Source organism: Ochlerotatus camptorhynchus, unplaced genomic scaffold, assembly GCF_037179485.1.
Source record: "Ochlerotatus camptorhynchus isolate MF236.1 unplaced genomic scaffold, CSIRO-AGI_Acam_v1.1 ptg000077l, whole genome shotgun sequence".
Classification (NCBI taxonomy): Eukaryota; Metazoa; Arthropoda; class Insecta; order Diptera; family Culicidae; genus Ochlerotatus; species Ochlerotatus camptorhynchus.
Genome location: NW_027040567.1, coordinates 11,058,948 through 11,071,195, shown reverse-complemented (window position 1 = coordinate 11,071,195; position 12,248 = coordinate 11,058,948). Strand labels below are relative to the sequence as shown.

Here is a 12,248-nt window from a genome sequence, read left to right as displayed (position 1 = left end):
TTTGGAGTGAATTGTTTACATGTGCAAAATTTCATAACAATCGGTTCAGTGGTTATTGAGATGTCATCGAAACAAGAATAAAATCGCCGGAGAATTTTGCGCGCCGTCATGGAAAATCCGACTGCGACCATGAGATGGGTCGGAGGACAACTGGGAATCACCCATACAACTGTGTCTCGGGTGGTAATCATTTAAGGAGTCCCAGACGACCGAGCGGCGGGCTGGAAGTGGAAGAAAATCCAAGACAGCTGACCCTGTGAAGGCCCGGAAGGTGTTGGATTATTTCAAGCGTAATCCGAACCTTTCGATTCGCGACGCGGCGCTGAAGGCAAAGTGTTCCGCCTGGTTCGTCCAGCAAACCATGAAACGAGCTGGGCTTCGTGTACTCAAGGTCCGGAAGGCACCGAACCGGCGTGATCAACAAAACACGGCGGCCAAATCCCGCGCAAGGAAGCTGTATCGAGAGTGGTTAACGAAACCGATGTGTGTGGTTATGGATGACGAAACCTACATCAAGCCAGACGCAAAGCAGATACCGGGGCTGCAGTTCTACGTTTCCAAATCATGGTTTGATGTTCCGGAAGACATAAGGAAGAAGAAAGTGGACAAATTCGCCAAAAAAAACTTGCTCTGGCAGGCCATATCCTAATGCGGTAAACTGAGTAAACCGTGATGCATGAGTACCATCAACAGCGAAATTTACCACACCGAGTGCCTCCAGAAGCGTCTGTTGCCCTTCCTGAGGTCCCACGGTGGCGAGACATTATTTTGGCCGGACCTGGCATCATGCCATTACGCGCGATCGACGTTGGACTGGTACAGAGACAATAACGTTGATTTTGTACCAAAAACCGCCAACCGCCCCAAATTCACCAGAGATTCGTCCGGTGGAAAGATTTTGGGCCATAATGAAGGCCAAAGTTCGAAAATCGTCCAAGATGTTTAAGAACGAGCTGGATTTGAAGAAAGAATGGATGAAAGTGACCAAAAAGGTCGGCTCCACCATTACACAACATGTAATTTTGGGTCTTAAGGGAAAGGTGCGGGCTTTCAGCGATGGAAAGGAAATGGAATAAAGTAATTATGCCGAAACATAAAACAAATATATATGTTCATTTCCTGAAAGTTTCAAGAAAATCCTACTTAAAATAAATTTTTGGCGAACACTTTTGTCTGGTGCATTTTTTCGAGTACAGGCCTTAAGACGTTTATGAGTGGTTTCAATAAGACCGCGGAGCTCTAGGATCAGTTTCATGAATTGACCACATTTATGGATGTTCCGGATCTTCTGGTGAACAACTCCGTGGTCCCCAGAGTCCATTTTCCGAACACAACTCCGAATAATTCTGATAAGACGTTTATGAGTGGTTTTGAAAAATCCGTAGAGCTCTAGGATCAGTTTCATGAATTGGCCACTTTTACGGATATTCCGGATCTTGACGAGCTCGTCAAAGATTAAAATTTCGGTGCATTGGTGAACGAAATGCAACGAGACAAAATTATCACCGGAATCCTCGACGTGAACTTGAAAAAGTGATTCATTGGAGAGCAAAACCTTACGTCAGCGGTGGTTATCAACCAGTGCCGAACAGAGGAAGCAACTAAAGCAGAGATGGAGCGCCAACAACCGGGCCCATCAATCCAATCCATAAACAAGGTGGGTGACATCAAGAAACGAATCAAAAAATGTTCATGTTGTGACGGACTGTCCGGCCCGTGGAGTGGTTTGTAATTACTGCAAGCAAGGAAACCATTAAGCCGTAGTGTGCCGGAAGAAGCAGGAGGATCAAAGCGAGCAGCGGTCAACCACAAAGTCGTCGGGCCGGAGGGAAAAGCAGGTACACATACTGTCAGCGAGAGGCAGAGTGTAAACGACGACAACAGCGACAACGAATCTGTAACCACCGTGCAAATTTCTGTACACATTTAAGCACAATGAAGAGCCAATGTTGAAGAGAAGCATTACTTTTTTCGATTTACAATGCATCATGAAACGTTATCGGGAAGAAGAACGCCATGAAAATTCTGGGAACGAATCTACTGCAACTGGACAATCAACGAGCATTTCTTAAAGCCTTTGGTGGCAGCTCCTTGAAGTCGCTGGGTCGAACAGCAGTCGCGTGCACGCACGGCGGTGGACAATACAAGCTAGTATTCCACGTTATCGATTTCGACCAACCTCCACTCCTGTCCAAGAACACGTGTATGCAGCTTAAGTTGATTCAAGTTTTCTACAGCGATTTTGAATGAATATCCGGCAGTATTTGAAGGCCTCGGCAGATTGGAGGGAGACGTGCATCTGGAGATCGACACCAGCATCAAGCCAGTGATTCAGCAGGTGATAAGAATTGCGGTAACACTTCGTGAGGAACTTAGTCAGGCTTTGGAGCAGATGGAACAGCAAGGTATAATCGCAGAGTAGAAGGAACACAGACTGGGTGAACAACCTAGTCCTAGTGAAGCGGAACAATAAACTTCGGGTATGCATCGACCAATCATCCTGAATATAGCATTGAAACGTACCCATTATCAAATGCCAACAATGGACGAGCTGTCGAAAGCCAAAGTGGTTACAACCGTGGAGTGAGTTTGGATGATGCTAGCTCTAGACTAACCACTTTTTGGACGCCATTTGGACGGTACAGATGGTTGCGTATGCCTTTCGGGATATCACCAGTGCCGGAAATATTCCAACAGAAACTTCACGAAGCGATTCACGGTCTACGCAAGGTTCGAGCACTTACAGATGATGTGCTAATCTACGGTTACGGCGAAACAGTTCAAGAAGCAATGCGTGATCACAATTATAACCTGAAAGCTTTCCTTCAGCGAATGCACGAGCGAGGAGTGAAATTGGATGGTTAAAAAGTTAAGTTGTGCCAAGAACATGTGAAATTTTTTTGGGCACATTCTTACCTCAGAAGAGGTAAAAGCGGATCCAGAAAAAGTTACCAGTATTTTGAAAATGGATCCTCCGAAAGACGTATCATCCCTTATTCGTTTCCTTGGGATGATTACATATTTGACCAACTATTTACCCAGTTAAGCTTCCTTTGCAGAACCTCTACGTCGTATAACTAACTAACAAGGATGAACCGTGGGATTGGACTCATGAACAAGATGAATCCTACCAACAACTGAAGCGTATGGTTACGTCCATGCCCATTCTACGATACTTTGATACGCAGTAAGACGTTGTTATCCAATGCGACAGCATTAGCGTTGGACTCGGCGCTGGACTCCTGCAAGTCGGACATCCATTAGTGTATGCCTCCAAGACTCTGAGTGCAACGGAGCGGAAGTATGCACAAATAGAGAAGGAGACGCTGGCCATTCTCTTCGCTTGTCGAAAATTTGAAATGTACATTATCGGGAAGCCAGTGATCGTTCAGACTGATCATCGACCACTGATCAGAATTTTTCAGAAGCCATTAGTTGAAGCTCCTCTTATAATCAACGACCAAATTCGTCAAAAGGTACAACAGTGTGACATTTGTACCAAGTTCTCGCATAGCCAACAGCAACAACCAATGCAAAGCCATCAGATACCAAGCTATCCGTTCCAGAAGTTGAGTATGGACATTTGTGAAGTTGCGTTAGGAGGAAAGATATATGTATATCTCATCATGGTTGACCATTACTCCGACTATTTTGACTTTGCCAGATTTGGAAGACCACAGATTGTTTCGACGGATAACGGAGTGCAGTTTATCAACGAAGAATGTCAGTGGTTTGCAGTAGACTGGGGATTCAAGCAAACTGTTTCAGCACCGTATCTCCAGCAAGCTAATGGCAAAGTTGAGTCCGCCGTCAAAACAGCAAAGCTGTTTACTCAAGAAAGCGCACGAGTCGAAGAAGGATTGTTGGGACCTGCTTCTACAATGGCGGAACACTCCGAACAAGTGTGACAGCTCTCCTGTCCAACGCTTACTGAACAGAAGAATACGATTTAGTGTACCCATGGCAGAAAAGAAGTATTTCCCGAGTATCGAAGAAGCTGTAGAGGAGAAGATAAAGAGAAACCGTCAGGAAGCAAAGCTGTATTACGATCGCAAAGTAAGGAAACTTCCACCGCTCGAAATTGGACAGCCAGTATATGTGAAGCTAATACCAGATGACAAGGAGTGGAAAAACGCAACAGTGATTGAACCTGTAACCGACCGTTCATCAATATTTGTTGTTGGAGACAGGGAGTATCACCGCGAAAATACATTGATTAAATGGAAGGTTCGTCGCATCGTATCAAGGAGGAATCATCTTTGAACCAGCAGTTATCACCAAGACCTCCACTAACCGTTGAGAGGTTCACACGGCCACGGCGCGTCATCCAGGTTCCGAAGAGATTTGAAGATTTCGAGATGTTCTATCTTTCTTAAAGAAGATGAAAAGGGAGATGTTATGGAAATGCTTACACCTATCATCCTATATACATCTTGGCTTTCATGAAATTATTCATAACAACATTCACTATGTATTTACCTTGCTCTTTGAATAAAATCAGTCTCTTTCACCCGTCCAACTGACTACTGCGTTACAGTAAAATTATGTTTATTTATGTTGATTATGATTGTACTTTCATTTAACATTTCACTTCATCTTTGGTTAATTGGATAGGGTAGAGCGCTACTTCGTCGTAATCGTTCATTTCCGTTCTATCGATCAGAAAAGATCAATAATATCAATGATTTCAACGTACACAAATCAATAATAGGTTTGTTCCGATGCGCTAGCTCATTAGCTACAACATAAATCCTGTTAGAGAGCATAGTATGAATATTTACGCTCATTGTTCTCAGAACAAAAGAAGCGCTCCTAGCGAATCCCCTTTTTCTACGTTTATCTGTAGGACGAAGAAAATCTAATGGCGTTTCAATGCGTTAGGACGGAATTGAAACTCGTAGAACGAATTTAGAATCAAGAAGCAGTGTTAGATTTTAGACAATATGTCATCAATTTGTGACTCTTTATCAAATCCATGGAAAGGTGTGTATGGAAAGGTGAATAAATTTGCAAGTCATATTTGACAGAAATATTATATTTTTTGTTTAAACTCGTTCAGCAAAGAGAGGTAAAGCACAGGTTGTGCTTAGTAGGACGGAAATTAGATCAAAAACCCTATTCTAATTTAATATTTGCGTTTTCAACTAGTTTACAAAAATACCCCTTTTGGGGGTGTTTGTTTGAATTTAAAAATTTAATAACCTACCTACGAGTATAACATAACCTAACGTGCTAGATCAACTATGATCTGATGATCTGATCTCAAACAGGTGTCTCTGAACCTTTCTAAGAAGACCGTTCTTCACTCTTCTAAAGTCTGAAGACCAGTCAAGCGGTGGACCTCAATTACGGGAAGGATGTTTCGCTTGTAGACAGCAAGCTTGCCTTTCAGGAACATAGTGGATCTCCTGTTGATGAGCGGATGCAGGAATCTCATCAGGATGTTGCATTTTGTTTCCGTTTCGTTGGACCATTCCACCACTGTGCCGTTTTAGTTGATCTTTTTATTCTCAAACGGAATAAATCTGGGAGATTTGGAATAAGGAAATATGATGACCTGGGTCTTCACCACGTTTATACGGTGCTTCCAGCTGTTGAATAATCAGACATGGCATCCAGTCCTCTCTGAGCTTTCGCAGTCAGAGCTCCGATGACCTTACCCTTATAGACGATGGATGTGTCATCTGCGAAAAGGAACAACGGTTCACCATCAGGGAGAGCCGGAATGTCGGAGGTGAACAAGTTGAAAAGGATAGGTCCAAGGATGTTTCCTTGTGGAACGCCCGCACCGATGTTGAAGGCATCCGATGTGATGCCATTCAGAGAGACTCGAAATATCCTGTCCGATAAATAGTTTTTTTATGATCTTCACAAGGAATATTGGAAGACCGTATAGCTGCAATTTGTAGACCAGACCATCGTGCCAGACATTATCGAACGCTTTTTCAACGTCCATCACTGCCATGGCAGATGTTTTGGATACAGACTTGTTCCGTCTGATAATGTTTGTCACTCGAGTCAACTGGTGAACAGTCGAGCGACCTTTACGGAAGCCAAACTGTAGACTGCCCTTTCGGTGGTAGACTGCCCTTTCGAACAGGTTAGACAACCCCGAGAAAAGGCTGATGGGTCGGTAGCTTGAAGGTGAGGACGGATCTTTCCCAGGCTTTCGGATGGTGATGACTTTAGCTGACTTCCAGCACAAGAGGAAGTAGCCAAGTCTGAGGCACTGATTTAAAATCAGTGCCAGTTGGTTGGATAATCTGAAACTCAAGTGTTTGAGCTCTAGATTCAGAATTTAGTCGAATCCTGGGGCCTTTATATTTTTAGATGATTTGATATAGGCCAACAGCTCGTCGGCCGTAACCTCGGATTCCACAGGAATATTTTTGGGAATTTGATGGAAGTTGACTGCATTTTCAACAACCGCAGTCGTATGGGCTTGCCATGTTCAGTTCGAGATTATGAGAGCTGACGAAGTGTATCATCAGCCTTCTCTTTAGAGGTTTCCTTATGGGCGACTGAATCATTGGGTTGATTCAACGGTACAAGAGGTGGAATGGGCCTTGGTCGGATCTTATTGGCAAAATCGTTATTTATGAGATCCACCATCGATGATCTTTGCCCAGAACGCTGGTATTGCCTACGAATGGTGCTACGGAGCCTAATGAGATCTTTGATAGGGCTGTCAAGGATCAGAGTGTTACTCAGTTGCCTGAATGCTGGCACGTGTTGTTCCCTGGCCCGGGATATTGTCTCCTCGATAGTTTTCAGACACCGGTCATCGTCTTCGGACGTCTCTGGTTCGATATCGTAGTCGATGGTTGTGTCGACGCAGTGTTGATATTGATCCCAGTTGACACGATGGTAGTTGCGCCGGGAAGCTTCGAATCGGTTCACCGAGGAACCAACTTCGGCCACCACCTGAGTTCCTGGTAGGTGATAGGTGATAGGTTGAGCGATGTTGGTGTCCATGTTGCTGATGAAGATATCGATGGTGTCGTGAACACCATACCGACTCAACCGTCCGGACTCAAGATGTTGTACTGCGCTTCTTGCAGGTCGATGTTCAGGATGGTGCCGTTTTGATTGCGTCAACGGTAGCACCAAACTTGATGTTTGGCGAGCAGGTCACCAGCGCGTTTCGGTGATGATGGCGATATCGATGTTTCGCTCGTTGAGGAATTCAACAAACTCGATGCTCTTGCTCCTGAGCGAGCAAGCGTTCCAATTGGCCATTTTGATGGCGTCACGGTCCTTACTTAATGATGGCAGCACAAAGCTGTTCTGTTCGGGTCCTACCTCTGTCACGAGCATAACAAGTTCCGCCGTTGAGAGCAGACTGTCTGCATTCTCGATCTATGGTGAAGGGGAAGCACCACGATAGTCCCCGAAGTGGAGAGGTGCTTCGGGATGCAGCGACGACTTGAGTTTACTGGAGTGTTATACACCCCAGCTGTTGGCGGGACCGAAGCAGCATTAGCAGCAGCAGCCAAACGGTTGTTGAGTGGAAGCGGCAGATGAACCGGAATCGGACGCCGTTGGGTAATGGCGGGGAAATTCTGCTCATTGCGTGCCGGAACCTTCTTCCGACTTAGCTGGTCTAGCGTGGAGGCCCTTTTGCGGATATCCATGAATTCCGCACGTTTTGGACAAGACTTTCTGGTAACCTGATGAGCTACACCACAATTGACGCATTGTGAATCAGCTCCCTCCATTCTTTCGCATGCTTCGGGTGCGTGTTGCTTGCCACAATTGTAACGTAAAATAACAGAAACGTGTTTGCATGTTTTTTTTGGGACCCCAAACTTATGATCGGGAGTGTATATATTAATTGTCCGGTAAAACATCCCGATGTAAACCAGGAATTAAATACCACGCATCAGTGCAATAGATATTGATGTTGATTTTCGTGCTAGTTAAGTAGTCAATTACTTCCCACGACCATGTAAAATCCCAGCACTGCCCATGACTTACTAAGAAATTAACTGTTTTTCAACGAATTTTCATCTTTACCTTTACATGTCATTACACAACATTTAATTCTTGTCGGATTATCACAAAATTATGCATTTTAGGCAAAATATAAAAATATTAATTTATAAAAGAAAAACTACAACCGGCTTCGTCCCACTGTGCCTTGGCGCCTTCTTCAGCAGAATTTCCAATCAACGAGCCCATCGTAAATCGAACAGGAATCAATTATTTAGTCCGATGGAGATGTTCTCCCTGTTCAATTTGCTTCCGTTTTGCTCGTAATTAATTGAACCATTTCATCTTGACTTCATTTGCCCAGTTCGAATCAGGTATCAGACTTTCCCGATTCCAAAGTTTCCTGGCAAAGTTAGTAAAAGTCATCTCGTCTCTAGAACTTTCCGATATCGTTTATTTTCGACTTTCAGCTTTGTAGTTACCCTCCTCCTAGCCCTGCACTCTATCAGGCAAACGAGAAGGGAGTGAAACTTTGAAAGAGGGTATCTTTCTCACTTGACTGCAAAACTACTGGGATCATGGTGAATATTTTGTATATTCCGTAAAAGTAAAAGGAAGTGAGAAAACTTGGATCACATTTCAAGAGAATTGTTTCGTTTGTACACACTTCAAACATGGGGTGGTTCTGGGTGCAACTTACCATAAGCAAAAAGGTTAATTCTCAAGCAAATAGTTAAATCGACGGATGCAAATACTTTTTATAAACAATGGCCTCAATCATTGCTAGATAGAGCTGGAATTAAGGCGTAACAGCTTTTGTACACAATGACTTCTCTCGACGATTTCTAGGAATTCAAGTCACGCCCACGCAAACCAACATAACCATCAGATAGGGGAAGTCTTCTCCTATCCGATAGTGATGTTGATTTGCGTGGACGAACCTTGACTTTCTAAAAATCATCGAGAGAAGTAATTGTTATCTAGATTTATTTATTAAAATTGGTAGCTCGACCATGCAAACTAACGCACCACCATCAGGAAGGTGAAGGTTTTCCCTATCAGTTGGCAGTGGTAGTTTGCGTGGACGAGCAATTAGTGGCTATAAATTGACGTTTGAATCCAATAATTACAAAAATACTCACTACGATTTACTTATTTGCTCGGAGGTCCCCTTTTTTCGGAAAATGCTTCCAAAACCATTGAAAGACTCTAGATTAATCCTCATACTGTACCTTGGGTTCAATTTGACCTCAGAGCACATTGACTGGCTGGAACTTTCTAATTTGGCAATCAATTTGTCACTATAGAATATGATTAGGTGTGTCCTTTCAAAATATGTAATACTAGATTAAAGGCTTTCGGTGAAATGGCGTTCGGTGAATTGGCATTCGGCCAAATTTTCCATAGTATTTTTTTTTGCCCCTCCCTAGCTCAAAACCTGGCTACCCCCTTGCCTTTTTAGTCTGTCTTTTTCGTATGATGTTTACTGTGTTGTTATACTAGCTGTTTATACTTTAGGTTAAGTAGATAATTAAATGTTGAAGCAGCATGATATTCAAGCAATGTTGCTGGGGAACCTGTTTTTAAGACTTTCTACGGCTAAAAATCTCCTAAATAAAGTACATAGAAAGCTCAGCTTCCCCATTCAACCAAGACTCACTTCTACCTTCCACTTCCAAACAGCTAAAAATTTGATTTCATTATTTCAGACTGACTGGATCAATGCCTTGAACGCAATGAAAAAGTTCGGCTCAGATGGAGTCATTCTTTGGGGCAGCTCGTATGATCTCAATAGCAAGTATGTATACCGATCGAACCGATGATTGCCAGATTTTCAATAAACTTATAATTTTTTTTTCAGGCAAAAATGCACATCCTTCAAAACCTACATGGACACAACGCTTGGACCCATCCTTCAATCCCTTCAGCAGCGATACTTCGTCGAAGGTCTCAAAATGAGGGATGATCCATTGTAGTAAACAAAGAACAACCGTCAGCGACTTTACAAACTGAAAACCAACGGCAGTATTCATTGCACCTTGCACCAAATAAAAAAAAAATGAAAACATCCATGTGATCGACAAATCCAAATCATACCATTCTAGAGTGTAGACTTCTTGTAGTAGCTAAGACCACGTATTAAATTCTTTTTATATGAGCAGCAGATATTTTAGGAATAAAATGTTCAAGTGAAGTATTTGCACTTCAAATCCCTAGCAATCGTCATTCGATCCTGGTAAAAAGTGGATCCAATTATTATCGACGTAAAAAAAACCCCCATTTTCTCCGGTGATTTATGTTGGCGAAGATGGTATACACTCATGCTCGAATTTCTCAACAGCAAGACACCGAAAACAAAACCCATCGTCGCTATTTCCAAACGAATGGGATATGTTCATTTCCCATAAATGGTTGAAAATTGATGCGCTTTTCACTTTTTGTCTCAGCCAGGGCTCCCTCCGTCAACATTCGTCACGGATGATACTCACTAGACTGATGCAGAATTTAAAATTTTCGCTACACGGTGCACAAATGGTTCTAAGGTCCTAAAAATTGAGCTCATTTGGTAACAAACTGACTTGGCACAAACCGTTTGAAGTTTATATGGGAATTCCTATGGGAAAATCATTTTATTTTCATTGTCTTCTAGCCTTTTTAACACTGCACCGATAAAAAGAGCTGTATCTATTCTCATGGGAAATTTTCTCAGCTACAATTTTGCGGAAAACTGTTTTTCAGCCAAACGTCAAATTAAATAGTTATTAGTTGTTTAAGAAATTCATAATCTTATGGCATAATCAAGCAGCTGTTTTGTGGGCAACACTGTATTCTGCACACACTATTCTACGCGCTAAAAACACCAATGTTGCCTACTGAGCATTTGATTGAGCATAATCATACTTGGCACTGATGAAGTCTGCAAGTAGTATAGGAAATACGCGTATCTGTCAAAAGATAAGCAATTATAACGGAATTTAAAGCATATAATCCAACACACTCAAATCTCTTCATAAAGGAATTCCGTTAAGAGGTTTGACAAATTTAAAGGATTCATAATCATAAGACATCAGCAACTTGAATCATACATAACTCTTGTTCTTTACATTTTATCGAAAGTGGTGTTCAACAAAGTTGTAGCTGAAAAAATCCGTGCTTGTTGTTATACTTTTTCAAATCAAAGTTATATGGTGAACTGTTAGGGGGGAGGTAGCTCATCGATTCTTCCGGTTCGCCTCCTAGCATCGTGCTATAAGGTACCAGGCGATAACCAGGGTAGTTGATCGATAGCTCGATGACGTCATTTCGTTGGCGTCTGTAATGGGAAATTCTCATAGCAGGCGTTGACGATGGGACGTTGTCGAGTTGTTGAACAGCAACTATCGTGGTAACTCACCGATTACCTGTCGATCTGCCAAATTTGGAAAGACGTCTGCATTGAATTGTCTCATATAATAATATTCCGCCCACTATATCACAAGAAATTGTGAGTAGCTGAGTGGAATGGAGATAAGTTAAGCATTGGGTATAGGACCTATAGGACCAAGTCTCTCCTGGGTGGTGCAAGAAGATGAGCGCAATAGAATCATCAAGTTGCCCTAAGGCACGGAATGAGACTATTGCATGGCGGGGTAGTCAAAGTCTTCCATCCGTTAGTCATTTCAGGTGGATTAGAACAGGTTTAGGTTTAGGGTGGGCGTTGGCCAGATTTGGATTTTTCAGATATAATCCTAAATAGGACCTAGATTATTTAATACACTAGTAACCTCAACTTCTGTCACAATGTTTCATTGTGACTAATCAACACTCAATGGGTAAAATATCAAATTTGCGGTAAATTTGAAAAAAAGGTAACTTGGAGTGTAGAGCGCACTGCCCACTGGACGATTCTGAAGCCTGACCAATATATATAGATACATTCATACCATTGGCATTTTGTATTTGAGATAAGACAGAGACAGGATGCGGAGGGCTCGCTTAGGGGGAGCGTAACCCATGTTATGGCTTCCATTTATTAAATAGTTCAGATAGGCTGGAAATGACAGGTTCATGTCGAGAAAATGTACCATATGGTGCCCGTTCACTGATCAAAATTAAATTAGATTCAAATATTCAGGCCCTGCCCTGTAATAATTTTGACGATGATTTGTCAAGTTTCATTTTGCATTTGCATATAACTGTAAGTTTCGGTTTGCTTTTGTAATTGTAAGATAGATAGTTTGGCTCAATTGAAACATTGAGTTGTATAAACTTGACGAATCATACCTCTAAAATAGTAGTAGTTACAGTGCCGCATTATCTAACAACAACTGCCTGCA

The 12,248-nt window shown here is 42.5% G+C and overlaps 1 protein-coding gene across 1 annotated transcript in view; it reads left to right on the top strand.

The window, feature by feature from the left end:
• The window catches only part of LOC135697752 (hyaluronidase Tab y 2.0101-like), a 104,488-nt gene extending 94,423 nt beyond the window's left edge, over positions 1-10,065 (top strand). Inside the window, exons 6-7 of the mRNA XM_065217556.1 lie at positions 9,642-9,730; positions 9,794-10,065. Of these exons, the coding sequence (XP_065073628.1) occupies positions 9,642-9,730; positions 9,794-9,908 (204 nt within the window). The 3' untranslated portion in view covers positions 9,909-10,065. The remainder of the gene's footprint in view (positions 1-9,641; positions 9,731-9,793) is intronic.
• The last annotated feature ends 2,183 nt before the right edge of the window (positions 10,066-12,248 follow it).